Source organism: Miniopterus schreibersii (genome assembly GCF_964146895.1).
Source record: "Miniopterus schreibersii genome assembly, chromosome: 2".
Classification (NCBI taxonomy): Eukaryota; Metazoa; Chordata; class Mammalia; order Chiroptera; family Miniopteridae; genus Miniopterus; species Miniopterus schreibersii.
In genome coordinates, this window is record NC_138102.1 from 52,123,857 (window position 1) to 52,143,536 (window position 19,680).

At 38.9% G+C, this 19,680-nt stretch overlaps 1 protein-coding gene across 30 annotated transcripts in view; it reads right to left on the reverse strand.

Annotated features, from left to right (window-relative positions):
- LMO7 (LIM domain 7) overlaps nucleotides 1-19,680 on the reverse strand; it is a gene marked incomplete at its 5' end in the record, with an annotated part of 204,614 nt that overhangs the window by 32,650 nt on the left and 152,284 nt on the right. For 13 of the 30 annotated variants that reach the window (XM_081130641.1, XM_081130622.1, XM_081130616.1 and 10 more), the window contains 8 exons: nucleotides 1,197-1,511; nucleotides 3,198-3,630; nucleotides 4,849-4,991; nucleotides 7,099-7,216; nucleotides 15,003-15,032; nucleotides 16,041-16,760; nucleotides 18,085-18,288; nucleotides 18,560-18,826. In XM_081130641.1, the coding sequence (XP_080986767.1) occupies nucleotides 1,197-1,511; nucleotides 3,198-3,630; nucleotides 4,849-4,991; nucleotides 7,099-7,216; nucleotides 15,003-15,032; nucleotides 16,041-16,760; nucleotides 18,085-18,288; nucleotides 18,560-18,826 (2,230 nt within the window). The remainder of the gene's footprint in view (nucleotides 1-1,196; nucleotides 1,512-3,197; nucleotides 3,631-4,848; nucleotides 4,992-7,098; nucleotides 7,217-15,002; nucleotides 15,033-16,040; nucleotides 16,761-18,084; nucleotides 18,289-18,559; nucleotides 18,827-19,680) is intronic. The other 17 variants (XM_081130619.1, XM_081130618.1, XM_081130636.1 and 14 more) reach the window with 3 other exon arrangements.

Sequence of the window (19,680 nt, forward strand, 5' to 3'; positions counted from 1 at the left end):
CTGCAAAACTTTTTTTAGATATGTTTGTAAATATGCGTGGGAAAAATGGAAAGAAATATACCTAAATGTTAACAAAGATTACCCATAAACGATGGGATTACCAGTGATCTTTATGTATCCTGTACTTTCCTGCATTTCCAAATTATCACAACTACATGGTACTTTATAATCAGAAAAAAAGCTTAAAGTTGTAAAACTTTACAGTACTAATAAAAATCCAATAATACCAAATAAATATGCTATTTTAAATTATTTCACATAAAGTTACCTCATGAATATAACTTAGACCAAGTTCTATACTTCATGTTGTTCCTTAGGAAACAAACAGGAAGGAACCAGAGAAATCTACACTAAGCTAAAGAACCCCAAAAGTTCCTCCATGCTAAGGGATTCATATGTCAAATTGCTTTACATGGGTTTTTTCTAAAAGAGAAAAGCTTGACCTAGACAATCAACAGTTTTTAGCCTGCATGTAAAACATACTAAAAGAACATTCATTACCTAATAAATCTGTTAAGTCATCTTTGGGGATTTTAGGTAGGAAAAATTACAAATACCTCCAGTCATTCTTCATTTGATGGTATATTTTGTTTGGACTCCAAATGTTAAGAAACGCAATTGTCATACTGTAACTAACCCTCAATATTCCCATTAAGAGACAAGACATGGTATAAAACTCTAGACTTTCTAAAGTATAAATTAGCACTGAAAGTCACTAGGAGGTTAATATGATAGAGAAAGAAATGCCATGTCCCTAGAGGCCTACACCTCTCGTGTGTACCAATTTCTCCTTATGGTCAGTTAATTGCTCTGAGAAAGGGCCTATATTAACCATTCATTTATTAGACCTTCATGTAAAGCTTCCCGCGTGAGTCCTGCCCCTGAATCAGGGACTGTTGTGCAGTGTAAAGGCGGCAGCTGCTGAAATGGGCAGTAAAAGAACACCCAGCTACACCCCAAGGAGACGGCCAATGGTCCCACACACCATTTCACAGGGTCATCTGGATCCATAAACTCAGAGTTGAAGGAGACCTACTTCATCCAAGATCTGTTCAAAATAAAATACAATCTCATATTCCACATTATCAGCCCAGGTAACTGGCTATAACGCCTAGAAATACGGGTTAGAAATACGGGTTCCAGTTTAAATACTTATGCTTCTGAGCCTGGGTGATTAAACACCTTCCCAAACTCACCTTTGATCTTGAGCCCTCTATCTGCGGTGAGCTTCGCCCCTCTCCAAGCTCAGACATTAAACTGAGGCCAGAGGTTGAAGACAATGTGGCACTGGAAGTGGCAGCCTGGTCCTGGGAGAGAGACGAGAAGGGGCGTGTAGGAGAAGGCAACCTCATCACATTCTCTCCCAGTGTCGACGTCCCGGCCCCTCTTTCATTGAAGGAGCTGGAAGCAAGCTGGCGTGGGTCAGGTTTTTGCACAGAGGTGCTAACAGAACTGTACTGAGTTCTCTTAACACCTTCTATGTCTCCATTATACTTCCAAACGTCATCCATCTAAAGAGGAAACATCATTTTAAACTTGATATTATTCGATTTCTGTTTTAAAATGTATACATTAATATTTTAAAGCTATAAAAGAAGCATATGCCTCACACAGGAAAGTGAAGATTACTAAAAGTTTGGAGTACATTCTTTCACGCCAGATAGGCACATATGTAGGAGGAGGAGTTGTTTTCACAAAAGTGTTTATAATATAAACAGACCTCTGAAACTTGCTTTGCTCATTTACATGAATCCAGGTCAACAGATAGAATTCGACTCTTTTTAATTGTTGAATACTCGAGAGTAATACCTACAATGTATTCATGTGATACGCATCCAATGTTGTTCAAAGTTTTCGGTAACTTCCAAAAATATTGCAACAAATACCCACATAATTATAATTTATAATCAGAATGTTTCTTTTTATAGCATAGATTTCCAAAAGTAGACTTGCTGGACCAAAATATATTTATATATGTAACAAATAAATATAAATTATATATAATATATAAATATAAATTATACATAATATCTTTTTAAAATTATAGCAACGCACCCTCAAAGTAATGTATAAGAATGCCGGTTTCTCTGCATCCTTGCCAACACCACACATTTTGAATTTGATGGGTGAGAAGCTGGGCACTTCATTCTCATTCTAATGAGGTTGAACGCGCGCCTGGGTGCTTTATGTTATCGACCATTCAAATTCCCTCTCCCTTGAACTGAACTGGCTATTCTTCTCTATATACATTTTTCTACCATTCATCTTTTCCTTACCAATTTGTAGGACCATTTTAAATCTTAGGGATACTGGCCCTATATCTATAATACATTTTACTAATATTTTTCCAAGTCTATAAATTATCTTTTGACTATGTTAAAAGTGTCTGTCATATAAATTTAATTTTTATTTTGTCAAATATGACTGTGTTTTACTTCAGATAACGGTCAGGAGTTTCCTAGCTAGTTTAGAAAAGCTTCCTTCGCTTCAATTTTTTTAAATCATATTTTTTCTCTTTTAGATTTTAGGATTCCACATTTGCGGAGAAAAAAGGAACTTGAATATTGATCTTAAGATGGTATTGCTTTTACATAGTTAAAATTAATACACCCACTTTCAGGTTTGTGGTGCTGCTTTATTCTCAGGGCAAATGGTTCTATATTCTATATTTTTTAAAATAGCAATATAAGTAGAAATATACATATACTTTTTTAACATAAGATACATTTTAATAACTTCGCTCAAGCACATCAAGTTCTAATGAAGTGAAAAATGAGGAAAAATAAAACTTTGTACATAAGAAACAAAAATATTTAGGTTAACCCATATGAAATTGCTGTTTTGTAAGTCTAAAAGAACTGACTATTGGCAACTTCATATAGTGCAAGCTCACACTTTACAAAGGCTATATCTGAGAAAATCGGATGCTAAAAAATAAATGCTCTGCCTTAGAATGTAGCTTATTCATTCTTCAAAATGTATCAGTTCTACTCTCATTGAATTTAAAGCTGAATCAATTCTGCATCACTGCTATATTTTAAGCATTAAATGTCTATTGAATCTATATTGGCTAAAATAAAAATTGCGTTATTCATGTACGCTTTACCCATCAAATATACATAACTCAAGCTTCTGCACAAATACACCACCAGTTTGCTCTCGAGAATAGAGTATACGAACTGAGAACACTTTTTTACCGTGTAGGATCTCGAGAGCGATGAGATTCCCCTTGACTGAGAGCCAAAAGGTCTCGGTGTGACCACAGATGTCAACCTAGCTGTATCAGTTTTCTGGTAACTTCTGGGGAGAGAAGCTGAAACCCGAGTCGACTCCATTTGCGTAGTCAGTGAACGCTGAGAAGACAAAGAGGCTGGGCGTTGCTCTTCTGTGGGACTTGCAGAAGGAAGCTGAATTTCAGCTGTTAGAGTGTCCTCTCTTTTCACGAAGGTTGTAGAATCTTGTTTAGGAATTTCTGTAGGATAGGTTGTTCCCTTCGCTTCTCCTCTCTGACTCTGGTGACTTGCTTCTGACATAGTTAGTGTCAGGGGAAGCTTGTCTTCATCCAGCACATCAGAAGAAGAACATATTCTCTCGCTCGATGTAACTGTAGATGTCTGATTTCGGGATTCCCTTAACAGAAACACACCATAACCGCAAAGTTATGCGTTTGGCATAGAAAGGTGGACAGGCAGATCTTATTTTGGTAATTAACATATAAAATGAACTGAGAATAAAAAGATGACCACTTCACACAATAAGCAATACAATATTAACAGGATATGAAGATAAATACATGCAATTTTTATGCTACACTAAAGAAATTTTAATAAGGAAGTATTCACCAAATTTATCCACAAGTTCGTAACTCTTCGAAAATTGACACACTATACGTATAACTAATTGTAAGACAACCAATTTGAATCCTCCGAAGATATAGATTCCTTATCAGCATTGTATTTCCTGTACATGATTTATAATAATTTAGTAAAAATAAAAGACTACAAAAGACAGAGACTTCCATTAAGATCAACTTATTCTAAGGTTTCACACAGCTTCATAGAATTTGCATGGACAGTTATTACCGATTAAAAGTCACCATTCATACTTATGGAGGAACTGATGAAACAGTTTCATCTCTAGCATTTAGTAAGGAGTTCCTCTCAAGCTGGCTGTGTTGCCATTAAGTGAATGAAACTGTGTTTGCCACTGGCTTCTAGGGCACAAAGGAGCTTTGTTTAATTTCACCTGACAGCACATTTCCTTTTGGACGTTATCCTTAAAGCATATTTGCCATCTCCCTGACCTGTATATGCCCCAAGGTTTCACATAGTAACGGCTCGACAGGAAAGTTTAAATTTAATCTTTATCCTGTTACGTTGCAATGCAAAAAATAAACCCTCACAATTTATTTTTGTGTGGCCTTCCTTTAAAATATAATTTTAATTGTACCACTAAAACATGAAGAAGAAATTTGCTATATTTTACACAATTTAGTTAAGAGTGGGAGCTGATTTTATTTGACCATTCCATTCCTACATGCATTTTAAACGGAGAAAAAATAGTTCATTTTCTGCACCAAAAATAGCCACCGCCACCCAATTCTGCGTGTGAATATTCATGCAAAATGAAGAAATAATGAATATCTACTTAGCACTCCTTTCGTTTGTTAATCCAAGTCACCATTTACCATAGCAAGACTTTGCTTTTTCACTGCAAAGCAAATGCTGAAAGTTTCACTACACTGTTTATAGTTTAATATTGGTGCACAATCAAATCACCCTGCACATCCACAAAACTTCCATTTCTAACACTGGTCTCTCCAACCAGGAGATCCATTCAGCCTATTACCTGTCCTGCAGCATTTCCTTAAATGTCTTAGAGCTTCTCTCAGATTTCTCAAGCGCCTGCTTTTCAATTTCTTCCCTCTCTTCTTTTTTCTTCTGCAAATCTGAAGTGTAGCTTTTTCGACGATCTTTCCATTTTGCAAGGTCCTGACAGAAGAAAATCACATCAGCACAGCATACCTGAATTTCTACACACTCTTTCTAGCAGTGAGAGCGTGCCAGAGTATCCCATTACATCGCTGAAACTATTCACTCCCACTTGATGCCAAGGTGCCCTAATTTTGCTTTTTATAGCCGGCGTTTCTGTACCAAGCTTTTATCTCATGTGTCTGCCTAAAAAGCCTGACCTAATAAGATAGACCCCATTTTTGTTTCCTTGCCTCGTTGCCCATTTCACAAAGAATGCTAAATGCTTGTAATTAGGTGCCAGGTCAGAAAGAGCAGGAACTGTTTCAAGTTCATTTTCATCTCACTCCAATAATCTGGCCTTTAAATGAAATGACATTTTTTTCACTAGTAAAACTGGAAAAGAAACATGATTGTAAAATAGTTAAGCATGGATGCACACTGGGTCTTCCACTGAACAAACCTAAGCTCGGTCCCTGCTTTGAGGCAAGGGGCCTGTACACACACAGATGAATCAGATGTCTTCCCCACCCCTCCCCCCTCCAGGAACACTTAGTGTAGAAGGGAAAGATGACACGTAAATAATAGTTCAACACTGATTGTGACAGGTTCCTGAGAGAGTGGGGGTTCAAAGGAGAGAGTGGTCAATTCCACCTCAGGCAGGGGTTTGGAAACTGACTTCAAAGTGGCTAAACTTTGCGTAAGGACAGGGCAATAAGGAAGATCACATGGGAACAAGGGGACACCTGTTTCCCATATTCCTAGGAATGTAAGTCTTACCTAGCTGGGTGAACCCAAGACAATCAACCTAATTCAGCTTTAAATTAGCTGTAGCAGTCTAAGCTGGTTCCAACACCCAGGGGTTCAAGGCATTTTGAATAGTACAACCTCTTCTATGTCTGTCTCCCAAACAGAGGTATCCCATACTAAGAACTGCTAGCGTCATTCTGGCCCAAGGAGAAGCCTATCCAAGTGCTCAGACTAAAGGGAATCTCACGCCCAGGATGAGCAAAGTTAAGTTTGGTTTATGCCCTTTGGGAGCAGACCAAGCCAATCCTGCTTTAAAAATGGCCTGAATCCTGTATGAACTATTTGCAGAAAGAACAAAAGCAGTGTGCATTTCATCCTATAGAATGACAAGCATGAATTTTTACCCGACCTAACCTAATGGATAAATCCTCAATAGTTATTATTTTCACACCTACTTACCATGTATTTTGGCAAAGTGACACTGAATTCCTGTTTCCTGACAATTAAATTGAGTTCCCAACTAAAAGAGGCACTGGAATTTTGAAATGTAGCCACAGCAGGGGTTTCTTCTCACTTAGGCTTTATTTCCTTTGAAAATTAAGATTTACTCTCTCTGGCCCTTTTGTTCATGCTACCACTCAACTCTATTACCATAAAGATGCCTTCGAATTTTCTTTGGGTTTGCTCTGTATAGTTTATCTGTTGTATTTCTTTACACACTGCTTTGGTTTATAACAATTACCCCTTTCAAAATAGGTCAAGCTTTTTTCTGCAGAGACAAAACTAAGATTAAGTCTACATCCATATAGACATGTGGATATATGACAGCTCTGTGAAAACATCTAATTTTGATTATAATTACATGATTACTTTTTCAGCCAAACTATTACCCTGAGTTACACAGTTCATATTTCTTCTTAAATCTCCTCTATTCACTTTAAGAAGCTGTTCATCTCTCCACGCTGATGCCGGGACTCTGTGCTGAGCCCCTGCTCCTCTGCTTTCCCAGACCTGGAGCAAAGTTTGTTCCTTTCACGAGCATCAGTAACAATCCTACCCAAATTCAGCTACCAAAACAAGTCAGCAAGCTAGCAGCACTGCAAGAAAGCAGCTCCTCATATTTGAGAACTCAGGGAATATTAGAAGATAAACGTCCTGTTGTGTTTTGCACAATGGCCTTTAAAATATACAACAGTAATAGACCAAAAAGGTTTTAAAATCTTTTTAAAGGAAGATGATCACATTTTCTACAAGCCTGAATTCTTTAATAGCAAGGAAAATCATCTCGAGTATACTGACTTTCTTTGAAGGGGAGTAAAGAAGAGTCATACAAACTCACTTCCCTGTCTTCCCATCTCCCAACACGAAGAATACTCACATCCTGCCATTTCTGATCCTGCTCTTTTAATTGTGATTTCATTTTCTGCATCTCCTCGTAACGCAGCTGACGCAAGTTCTGAACATCCTCTGCGCTGACATCACTCAAGGACTTGCTCCTGTAACAAAAACACCCATGGTAACCAAGGTTCACATGATCAGATTTAGGGTTAAAACTGGAAGGTTGGGCTTATACTTGGAAATTCCATCTAAATTTCTGCCGTACTACCTAGATGCTTTAGTGATAACGTCACAGAAATAGCACTACAGAGATAAATGGTGTTTTTCCAAAACGCAGAAACAAGAGCCTTGCATGCAACTCAAGTGTGAATTCTTTCGCAAAGTGGCTAAATGAAGCCTGCACAAGTCTGAAAAAAATAATCCAATGCTTATATTTAGAGTAGTCCATGCATAAAAAAAAACTATTTCAGAAAAAAATATTAATTATTAGTCACTAGAACAATTTGTCTTTATTTTTCTATCTCTCCCCAAGATAATCTTTTAAGGTTTGGCTGCTTTTCTGGACACATTAAATAATTTAATGATTACCTGATATTTTCTCCTCAAGTTCAATACCATGAATAAATGTGCTGCTTTTTCTCAAAGATTCTATAAGATCCACCCGCCATTGCACTGGGCCTGTTCTCAAAGCACCACAGGTAGCTTCTGATATGCAGTTATAATATAGCCTCCATAGTTCTCTGTTTCATTAAGGCAGCTTTCATGTCTTCTATGGGTAACCCCTGCCAAGAGCTCAGTCTAGAGTAGAAACTAATGACCAGAGTAGGGTGTTGCACACGAGGCATATGTGTGCTATGTGCATGCACCTAGAGAGGGAGGGGGTAAGTTGCCCTGGAAAAGGTGAAACTGAGGAAAAAAAGAGGAGTCAGATCTGAATATTGAAGAGCAGGTAGGAATGAGTGAAGAGAGAGAGACAGCTTTTGAACGTAGGATGCCCCAAATTCTGTCTCCTACAAATCATTCATAAGGCACCTCTGATTTTATTTCATCATAAGTGACTCCACCTTTATTCATTTAAGTAACACTACACCTCCTTCTTGGGCCCCTTAACTTTGCCTTCCCCAAGATTTTGCCATTACCACATTTCTTTTATAACCCGCCTGCCCTTAGCTAGCTCAGGAATTCAATTATAATCTCTATGTAAATGACTCCCAGATCCACAGACTAGGACCAGTCCCCTCCTTAGACTCAATTCTAATTGCTCACTAGATAAACATCTCTGTATGGATATCCCCTAGGTACCTAAATTGTAAAAGGACCAATTAAAATAATATCAAAAAGGATTCTGTAAACAGTAACTCACTAAACACATGGTTATTGCTGATGTAGCCAAGGTCAATTCTGTCCGCAGGCCTGCTTTTCCTCCTATAGCTGTAAATGGTGTTACCTGCCCTCCAATCATCCAAATCTGAAACCAAAGAACCATTTTTCACCTTTGCCTCTCCCTTCTCCCTTCTTTCAATTAGTTATCAAGTCCTCTTACTCAGTGTCTTTTTCTTTCCATTTCTATTGCCAACACCCTAGATCAGAGCACAGTCAACTCTTACCTAGACTTTTTAAAAAGCTTCTTAAATTATCACCCAGCCTCCAGACCCAGTGAAGGTATCCTGAACTGTTCCCTCCACTCAAAAGCCCTTCCCCAGTACATATGCCTTTATAAATGCCCCTCTGTCCCCAGAAATCCTGCTAGACGAAACTCCAGATGAGTATATGCAACATCCTCTTGGAAGTCTAACAGGCAGGTCAAACTTGTCACAGACCAAAAACATGATTGCTCATCTCCCACCTTCCTCATCCCAATAAAAGTCAACTCCAACATTCCAGACTATAGGCCAAACTCTTGGAGTCTCATACATGGTAACCGATCCCATCAGTAAATCCTGTCACTCTACCTTCTAAATATATCTAGGATTCAACCACTCCTCACCACCTCCACCATTACCACCCTTACCCAGGCCATCATATTTCTTGCCTGTATTATTACAATAATCGGTCTCCCTGATTCCACCTCTTCCAGCCCAACAACGCACTCATAACACAGCAGACGGAGTCATCTTCAAAACTGCACTCAGATCATGGCATGTGTCTACTCAACACCCACCAGTTCCTTCCCATCTCGCTTGAGTTAAAAACAGGTCCTACCAAGACTTACCATGTCCAACCACAATCTGGCCCCTGCCTACTTCTCTGCACACATCTCCTGAAATGCTCTCCTCCACTCACTCGACTCCTGCCAACAGGTTTCCTTGTTCAGGCTCAAACATGAGCTCTTCACCCAAATATCCACATGGCTTATCTCTCACTCCCAGTCACCTGCTTAAATGTTACCTCAGTGTTTCCTTCCCTGGTCACCCTACAAAATATATCATATGTCCCTCTCCCCTGGATCACCTTTTTCCTTACCCTTTCTACACAGCAAATATTGTCATCTGAAATGTATGTTTATGTCAACATTACCTGCCTTGTCCTAAAAAATTACAAAGCAGAAGTCTGTCTGGTTTGTTTATTGTTACATCACCTGTGCCTCAAAGAGTGCCCAGCCCATGGCAGGGGCTCAAAAATGTATTAATGATCTAGATAATATTCTGCCACTTTGATAAAGTCTTCTTAGCTCTTCCATGCCAAAAGTGGTCTGTCTGAGCTTCTCCCAACTCCTCTAGTGCTTTAGCTCTACCTTTCTCATGGTATTTAACACTCAGCATATGGTGCACACAGTGTGTACACAAGCGTGCACACTGAGCTTAGCTCCCTCACAAGTTCACACATTGCTTGGGAGGAAAACATGTTAACACAGCACAAAGCGTGCAGAATACACTCATTTAACATCTGTGGTAAGAATGTGGAATGTTTCATCACATTTAATCAAGCAAAATAAACTTGAAACGTTTCTAATGTTTTGTGAGAATTTATGACTTCTTTTATCAAGAAAGCTTTATAGGATTTATTAAGGAATACTAAAGAATTACACATAGGAAATATATATACTTATATGTGAAATTATATACATTGCTCTATTAATGTAATATTACTTAACTAGGTATGACTATATAAAACTGATTTATGTGAATTTGAGGATATAAATTTACTTAACTCATAACTGCAGAGAATAAGGCTATTTCAGCTAATTCTATGATAGACTCACTAAAAAGAGGCAGGGAAAAATGTTCAGGACCAAGGCATGAGGGGAATCTGGATGCTTAAGACATGTGGTTAAAAAAATTCCAGAACAAAAAAGAAATGCAAATATTATAATAATCTTTTGGTTGGGGGAGTCTAGATGCTCTCAACCAGCCCAGACTTGTACATCGGTGCTCTGAGCCCTCGTCCTACTACCGCAAAACTTTAACTTGTGTCTTTTCAGAAAACATGTTTATCATGGGCAGAGGCTGCATGGTCCTCCTGAGAGCCCACAGCACAGAGCCTGGCACACAGGCGGTGCCCAACATGAACAAAGTGAGTCCAGTCCCTGCATAAGGCAGGGATGCGAGCTCCCTTCGTTCCCAGGGTGCATAATGTTACCTACATAAAGCCTGAGCACCTTCCATACAGGCTGGGCCAGGCACTGGAATGAGACAGAAGGTGAGGGCTCCAGGCCCGGCCATGGCACCAAGTTTTACCCCAACCTAACATCATTTCACTTCTCTGAGCCTGTTCCTCATCTGCTAAGCAAGGAAGGGATTATTATGAGATTTGGGTAAGGTTATGTCGACTGCATTTCAATAACCTTCTGGTGCTATACACCAAGTCTTCTTATTAAGGCAAATACAACTGTGTGGGATCTTCTGAAAACTAACTCCCAAAGCAGTTTCAAGTTAGAGAGGTCATCCCAGGCCACCCTGATAAAATCTAGAACTTTTGGAGGCAGAAGTGTTTCAGCCAGATCATGAAGAATTCTTTCTTTCCTTATCAGAGTTAACAGCATAATAAACTTCTGAGGGCTTACTGTGTGCCAAGCAGCCTACCTGGATTATCTCATTTGACAAAACCCTCAGTCCGGTTCTACCACTCGCTAGCTGGACATCCTTGGGAAAGCTGTAATGTCTGTTTTCCTTTCTCTGTGTTTCAAAAATGCATCTAATACCCCCTGTCTACCTCACAGAAATGAGATGAGTACCAGAGATAGTCCCAGGAAATTGTTTGGGAAAACTATAAAAGACTACACAGCTCTAATATGTCTTACAGAATAAATTACTATTCACTGGCCAATCACAATTCTTACAATTCATTTACTTGCCACATTTGTATTTGGAAAAGCTTCAATTTAAAACTGCATTTGGATTTTTTCCAAAAGAAAAAAAAATACAGGTCTAACATGTTGCATTTTTGGCTGAGTATAATTTTTTTTAATAGTACTTAGGGCAAAGAGAGAAAGAAGGGGAAAGGTTAAAGAAGAAAGTACAGACTATAAAACAGTATTATTAAAATCTTACTCTCTTCTCCCATGACACTGATCAACTGCTACTCTCCTGGCCCTTTTTGACTAGTTTTATGATGCATATTATTTTAAAACTCAATTTCAGAAAATTTGTAGATGAATATCTAAGGAGGAAAAGATCAAAAAGGACCAACATGTAGCAAAATTTTCTTAATATAAAAATCACTGATAGCCTTATGGGCCAAATGGAAATTCCATGATACTAAGTTAAGGGGCTCCAACCTTCAGAGGAAGATATTAATATACTTATTAATGTACCTCCAAATAGAGGGTTGGCAAAAATAGGTCTACAATTGGGAGTACACAAAACAGGGTTTATTCTTATATTATTATTTATTAATTGTTGTATTATTTGCCTCACCATGTATACCTCCATGAGGTGTTGTAGGAATTCTCTAAAGAGTAATCAATACTAAAACCTGGGTAAGAGGCTCCAGAACTACCATAAACTGGAATGATAAACAATGTAAAAGAGACTTTTCATTTATAGGTTATAATCTAAGTCAGGGCTTCTCCACAGCAGTACTATTGACATTTTGGGATCAGAAAATTATTTGTGGTTGGGGGCTATCCTGCATACTGAAGGACTGTTAGCAGTGCCCCTAGCTATAAAGGCCCTAGACGCCAGGGCAACACCTGACCCTGCAAAAGCCCACCCAGTATGACAATCAAAAAATGCCTGCATACAATGCCAAATGTCCTCTGGGGCAAAATCTCCAGAAAGTAACTCACTTTATTTTTCCCTTTTTGTTGTCTTATGTGTCCTTATAGTTCTGCTGAAAGTTTTAGCCAAAACCCATAAGTGAGATATAGGTACCTTAGCTGCCTTTGATGACAACTTTACTTTGAATCAATATTCATTTCCTATTGATACTTGGTGACAGATCCAATGGCTTAATCATATTACAAAATTTTATCTGTATACCCTTGCATTAACCAAATTTTCAAATGTCGTGAAACCATATAGACATAAGTCCATGCAACACAAAAGCACACATGTGAGAAATGACTGCCACATACAAAGCATCTTACTAAAAGTAAACAAAGTGACAGGTGTTAAATGGCAAATAAAAAGCAAGCCAGAAATTAATAATCCAGGACTTCAAAAGGTAATGCACATTTCTCTTTAACCTGATCCTTACAAAAACATACACACAACATTCATTATTTTTCAACCACAGGATGTTGAACAATAATGATTTTCCATGTAAGTATTCCAAGCTTAACAACATACATTATATCCAGAGAAATATCACCCAAAAAATCAGTTGTTTTCCATTTATGAACACTTACAAACATCTTTATAAACATAAAATGAGTTCCAGATTAAAAGCCCATATTCAATGCTTTTTTTTTTTTTTTTTTTGCTTTTGCTTTCATTGCAGACCAACTTAATAAAAACATTGGTAACTGATAGAATATAGAAAAAATACCACATAATAGATTCTGATTGTAAGTGGTCTAAACACATTTGAGTTTTGTGAAGACATATTTGTATTTGTGTTACTTTCCATTCTTTGACAAGGCAAGCGTTATTCATCAGCCTCTATTTACAGACAATCTTTCTCTATTTGTGCTGTTTCCTTGGCACTAAATTGCCTTTAAAACACATACTGTACTATGCAAGCAACAGTGCTGAAATAGTCAACAGGAGGCATTTGCTGCTGCTAGTGACAGCCCAGAAAAATCCTTAGCTTTCTGAGCCTGGGCATTTGGGTTTCTCTCTTTTCTTAACCCAGTTATATAACATATCCCTAAAGAGGAGCACGTACAGTCATTGAAATTGCTGTACATGTTCCTATTCCTATCAAGTGACTGGGACTCAGGGTACTTGTTTGTATCCACTCTTAAAAAACAACCTGTTCACATTATAAAGTCTTATTTACCAATGAAGATTCTTCTGAAAGTTATCATTCAAATGTTTGAAGCTGCAAAGAGGTTTTTCATCAAGTTAAAACAGCTTTACCACGATGAATCAAGATTAGCAGATGCTTCAGCATCATGCTGAATGAGCTGCCGTGTTCATTCACCCTCACCAGTGAGAAGGCTGCAAGCACCCGAGGGGCCGGGTGGAGAGCAGCAGGCCCTCGCCTGGCACACTGAAGGCACGCTGGGAGCCTGATTTTTTAAATCAGCGACTGAGAAGTACTTGCAATTATTTGCTCGTGGTTCAGTTACACCTTTGATATCCAGAATGGTTATATTGCTTTAAATAGCAATTTTAGCAACTTTCAAGATCTCTACACTATCAAATTATCCAAAGCTATCAAAACTAGAGAATCTTAGAGATGAAATAAATCCTGGTAGGGAAAGATACTTAGCTACTAAAATACTTGATTAAAGATCAAGACTGAGATATTTAACACACTTAAGTTTTCTTCTTGTTCAAAAATATTAGCAGTTAGAGGCACAAGGTTATAGAAAGTTTGATGGGAAATATTTATTTATATGTTGCCACCTGGCTATTTTTCACTAAGAAGAAATGATTCTACACAGTATGAAGTAAAAAGTAAAAGTAGTATTTACTTTTAACTCTGTTATTCTGGAAATGGAAGATATTTCCAGAAAGTTATTTTTATAATATTTTATGTCTACAAGGTGACTAAAATTTAAAAACAGGAGACAAAAATTAAAAATTAGTAACAGCCCAGCCGGGCGTGGCTCAGCGGTTGAGCGTCGACCTAGGATCCAGGTGATAAGGGTTCGATTCCTGGTCAGGGCACATGCCCAGGTTGTGGGCTCAATCAATGACTCTCTCATCATTGATGTTTCTATCTCTCTCTCTCCCTCCCTCTCCTTTCCTGTCCCTCTGAAATCAATAAAGTTTTTTTTTTTAATTAGTTATAAATATAGTCCTTGCAATAATATTGGAAAATACCCAGATTTTAATTTTTGCAGCTTTGGAAGGCTAATTTGACTCTATAACACAGGAATCTTGAAAATTTTCCAAATCCTACAAAGGGAAAATTAATGGCATTCACCATCAAACTAAGAAAGCCCCTCGTAGGTAGGAGTATATAGAGAATGCCAACCGCATGTATTCCAACTTCAAAGTAAATGCTAATATTCTCTTCCTAAAATGCTGTTCTATGGTCTTCAACATCCAGAAGTGAGAATTTAGGTCTGCATAGTAATCAAATATCAAAATAAATATACCTCATCTTAGGTGAGTGCTTTTTAATCAACTCCTTAAAAAAAAAAAAAAAAGGCCTGAATTTTGAACTTCTAATAAAACAATTCTATTGTTGTCATATAGCAGTTCATGCACTGAGCACTCAGACACACTACCATTAGTTTGTCAAATTAAGAAAACTATCCCATTTTAAAATCTCATGCATAGCACACAGCATCCCCATTTAGTGACATGCCAGGATAGAAGTGCAATGACACGTTATACAAAGGACAAACAATATGCAGTTTTCTTTTTCACTGCAAACCACAAAACTTACCCATTCTCACCATAAATCTTTTGAAAGAGTCTAAGAAATCAGAAAACCAAAAATTAAAAGTCATTTCTTCCAGTGTGTTATTTTTTTTAAATGTTCAACGTTTTTAACTTAAATAGTCTAACACGAGATGGACAAATCTCAAAAGGTTGCTTCTCCAGTCACATTCTTGATCATGTCTCAAATTCTCATTGATCTCCTATCTCAAGGAATTCATGTGAAGCAAGATAAAGTGTTTCCTGACTTAGCTTGAACTAACAAATCTAAAACAAAAAGCTTTCTGTTGCCAGGAACTAATAAAAAAGTTAGATTTGCATCTACTAATTTTATTCAACCTAATCACATTTGCCCATCCCAAAGTTCAACAAACCGAACATTCATCAAACATCAAGTTGCACAACACATAAATGTGTCCATTATTATAAAAATGGCCATAATTACATACAAGTAAAATTTAGCAGACAGCAAATAATATTCATGCATTTTAATAAAGTTTGCACTGAACTTTAAAACTATAAATTTAGAAAGTCACACACTCATAGTCCAAGAAACCTAGGTCAAAAACAAAAAATCAAAATCAAGTTAAATAAAATTTGCAATGCCATATTTTAAGGGAAATTTTTACACAAAAGACACACACTCTAAAATGAGAAACACATACAACCAAACTATAACCAGACTGTTTCAGAAACGCCTGGGCATTGAGAATAAAAGTCTATAAATGTAATTGGAAAATATTTTCATGAAACACCATGTTTTGGAATAGTACCCCAGTCTTCCTTAAGGCCAAAGGCAAGGACTGTGTACAAACCTTCTTAAGCAGGCCTCAAGTAGGCAATTCAGAGACCTGCAAATATGGAATTGCACTTTTTCCACAAAATGTGCAATGGTTTCTCAAAGCAAAATAAATTTTTAGAGAATGCTTCAAAATGGCTCATGACATGCAGTCGGACAATATGATGCCACTTTCTCACACAGGAAAAGTTAACACAAGACCATCTATTCATTACAAGCAAAATCCTTGCAGAAACACACTCTAACCTCTCAACCATCAGCCGTTTCCTGTGCCTAAGCCTGCTGGCCTCCCGGATGGCCTCCCACTTCTGTAGGTCTGCCTCACTGCAGGGGCCAGGGGTGAAACTGATGGGAGGCACAGGGGTTCCCAGGCTCCAGGACTGGATCTTACGAGTCAACATGTCATCTTTCTTCTGCCGATATGAAGGAACTAACACTCTACAGCTATTACTTTTTTCTTTGGATGGGCATGTCCTTTCAAGTACACAGAGAAACTTGGCTTGAATTTCTGGAGGGAGCATCCAGGGTTCTGGGAAAGGGACTGGTTGGTATCTATCTGGGGCCCCCGACAGAGGCACCTCTTTCTTCTGCGCTGGAATTCGGCGAACAATCATATCATCTTTCTCTAGGTCTGGAAGTACAAGTTCACCTTCTCTGCATTGCAGAACAATATCTCGCTCTACAGGATCATCTCGCTCAGAAAACCTTCTGAAGTCTTCAAAAGCCTGGAGGACACACGGATTGGCATGGAAAGCCCCAGTCTTTCTGACAAAGAAATCATCATTCTCTAAGTCAGGATCGAGGGCTGACATCTCAAGGTCCCCTCTTCTATACCCTGGTGCATAAGATAGGTTCTTCCTGCGAGTTATGAGCCTTGGGCCAGCAGTGGGATCGATTTTGATATTTGTTTCAGAAGATAAGATGTCATCAGAATATGTTTGGAGGGCCTGAAGTAATAAAAACGGACTGAAGCACAGAAAAGAAAAAGGAAGGGAGAATCTTATTAAGTTTATTAAGGAGAACAGATAATTAGGTAGCAGACCAACTAGCCATTATTGTTTTATTTTAGGGGGCATGGGAGGGACTCTTGTGTGGAAGAAACACAAGTATTTAATGCCATCATCACTTGTGACTTCCCTGGATACCACTTAAAGAAACAAGAGCAGAGTGTACATCTCAGGGAAGGTGGGCACCAAGTAGGCCGAGTGATGGGGCTAGAACTAGATAGAGGACACCTCCCTGAGATACACCACAACACTCGCTCTCACCTCTTCCTCATTCCATGAGCCACAATGACCTCATTCTCTCTTTTTTTTAAAAAAAATATTGTTATTGGTTTTTAGAGAGAGAGGAAGGGAGGAGAGAAAGAAATATCGATGTGAGAGCAAAATATGGATTAGCTTCGTCTTGCACATCCCCTACCAGGGATCGAGCCCACAACCCAGGCGTGTGCCCTGACTGGGAATTGAACCAGCAACCTTTCGGTGCATGGGATGACTCCCAACCAACTGGGCCACACTGGCCAGGGGTGACCTCATTCCCAACCTAGAGAAGCAGCAATGATCTTGGAAAGTTTTAATACATGAAGCACTGTATGCAGTAGACACTGGCAGGAAACAGACATTTAGAAACTAAAATGGCCCGGCCAGCAATAGCTTAGCAGTTGAGCATTGACCTATGATCTAGGAAATCATGGTTCAATTCCCGGTCAGGGCACATGCCTGGGTTGCAGACTCGATCCCCAGGAGGGGGCATGCAGGAGGCAGCCGATCAATGATTCGCTCATCATTGATGTTTCTATCTTTCTCTCTCCCTCTCCCTGAAATCAATAAAGATATATTTAATAAATAAAAAATAAAATGCTCTAAAGCTATATAAAAGACCCTGATGCCTCTTTTCTTTGCATTTTCCCACCAGACTTGCCTGTCGTAGCGTCCATCTGAAAGTTATGTCCTTTCTGTAGTATCTCCACACATAGCACAACTGTAAAACTAGGTCTACTTTCCCAAAGGCCTTTTAGAAATGGTTTTCCAAAAGAACTGACTATGCCACATGTAACTCTACATTATCTTATACATTATTATGCTAATGAAGAACAGTTAATCCTACAGACTTCCAAGCGTACATGCCTGCACGAAAGCAATATGTTATACATTATGCTTTTATACTAAATATTGAGTACAGCTTCATGATTCAACACATCCTGGACAGAGGTTAATGTAGCCGCAGAAGCTGGCACGGGTGTTGCATGCCAGCCTCAAAGCAGGAAGGCTCATGCAGGCAGGTACACCTGGGCTCGTCCGAAGCGCCACTGGTTCTCCTGGCTGCATGGGCATCCCATGTGCTCCTGGCCCTCTTGGTAGCTAGTTCCATCAAGAGTGACCGTCTTTGGCAGGTGCTGTCTAGCCTACGCTCTGCTTTCTGCATCCTACTAAAAATGGTAGAGCTTCTGTCAGAGCCTGAATCATTATCTTCAAAGTCTGGGTTCATTCTACTGTGGAACAAGACAGAGAAAGGAAGGAGAGGGAAAAAGAAAAATATAACTAAATAGAGTCAAGCTACAACTATGTATAGAAGAAGACTTGTTAAGATGCAGATCCCAAAGTTTACATTTAAATGGCTTTTTTTTTTCTCCCCAATTATAGAGATTCTGTAGATGTTGGAGCGAAATAAATCTGGCTTTTTTTTAAAAAGCACACAAAGAACACACCCAGCCAGGGCACTGAGTGAACACTGGACTGACAGAAACAGGTGTAAAGACGAACCTGAATCCCTGAAACTCCTTATACCATGGTTTGTAAGTTTCCCTTTTTATTCTTTTCCAGTTCACATCTTCTGGGATCCAACATTTGGGAAGAAACTGGTCAAAAGTGTTCCCTGGGTTTGGCATGATGGGACTTAGCTTTCGCACATAAAGATCATCCTTGACAATGTTGGGGACGCTTGTCTTCTCTTCGTCTTCCTCCAAGTAACAAAAGGAGGTTGAAGTTGTCCAGTTCTCCACGTTTGCGCCCCAAGTCCTCCTCTCGTTACTGTTCAAAACATCCAACCAGTTAAGATACCGTATGATCAGCTTGTGACACAGAACACAAAAGGCATGCTTTCTGGCTCAGAGCTTACACCACTGTGAATGAAGCAAATTAGTTTCCATTCTCATCGTTACAGCTCCTAGAACGAAGTTAAGGCATTGTCACAGCATCTCGTTTTAATCAGAGAAGAGCTTGATCCATGAGGGCCAACGATAATAACAGGTGTTAAAAGAGACAAACTGTAAATAATTTGGGGTGTTAGTTTATGTACTGAAATCAACAGAATAGACATTTGGTCCCAGGAGAAATTTTTCTGACCCTGTCAGTTCGTATACCCCGGAAGCTACTGGGTGGGCAGGAGAAAATATTTGTGAACAAGAGTTAGGAGAGAGAGTTTTCGAGATGAAACTCTCCGGCCTCTTTTCCACTTGGAATCTAAGGTTGGCTAAGTCATCCAAAACTACATCAGGCAGCCTCCACTCATCCTCGGGGTCCGATCCACTTTCACAACCGTATGCCTCCTCCTGAGAGGAAGCTGGCTTTGAAAAGTCGCACTCTGCTCTGCTAACTTGATAAGAAATTAAAGGATTATTTCAGTGTCCACTGAGACCAATCAGCACGGGGGGGGGGGGGGGGGGAGAACAGCACCGCTGAGCTCACAAGAAATAACGTAAGTCACCCGGTAAGCTGAAAGAGACCAATAGGGCTAACAGGCAGGCATCTAAGAAAAGAACCAGTAAATCATACGCTGACAGTTTTAAAGGAAGAAACAGATACGTATGACTAAAAAGATAGGGGAAAACGTTTTCATCAATGAAGTTTAAAACATTATCTATGAAACACAGTTTAAGAACCAT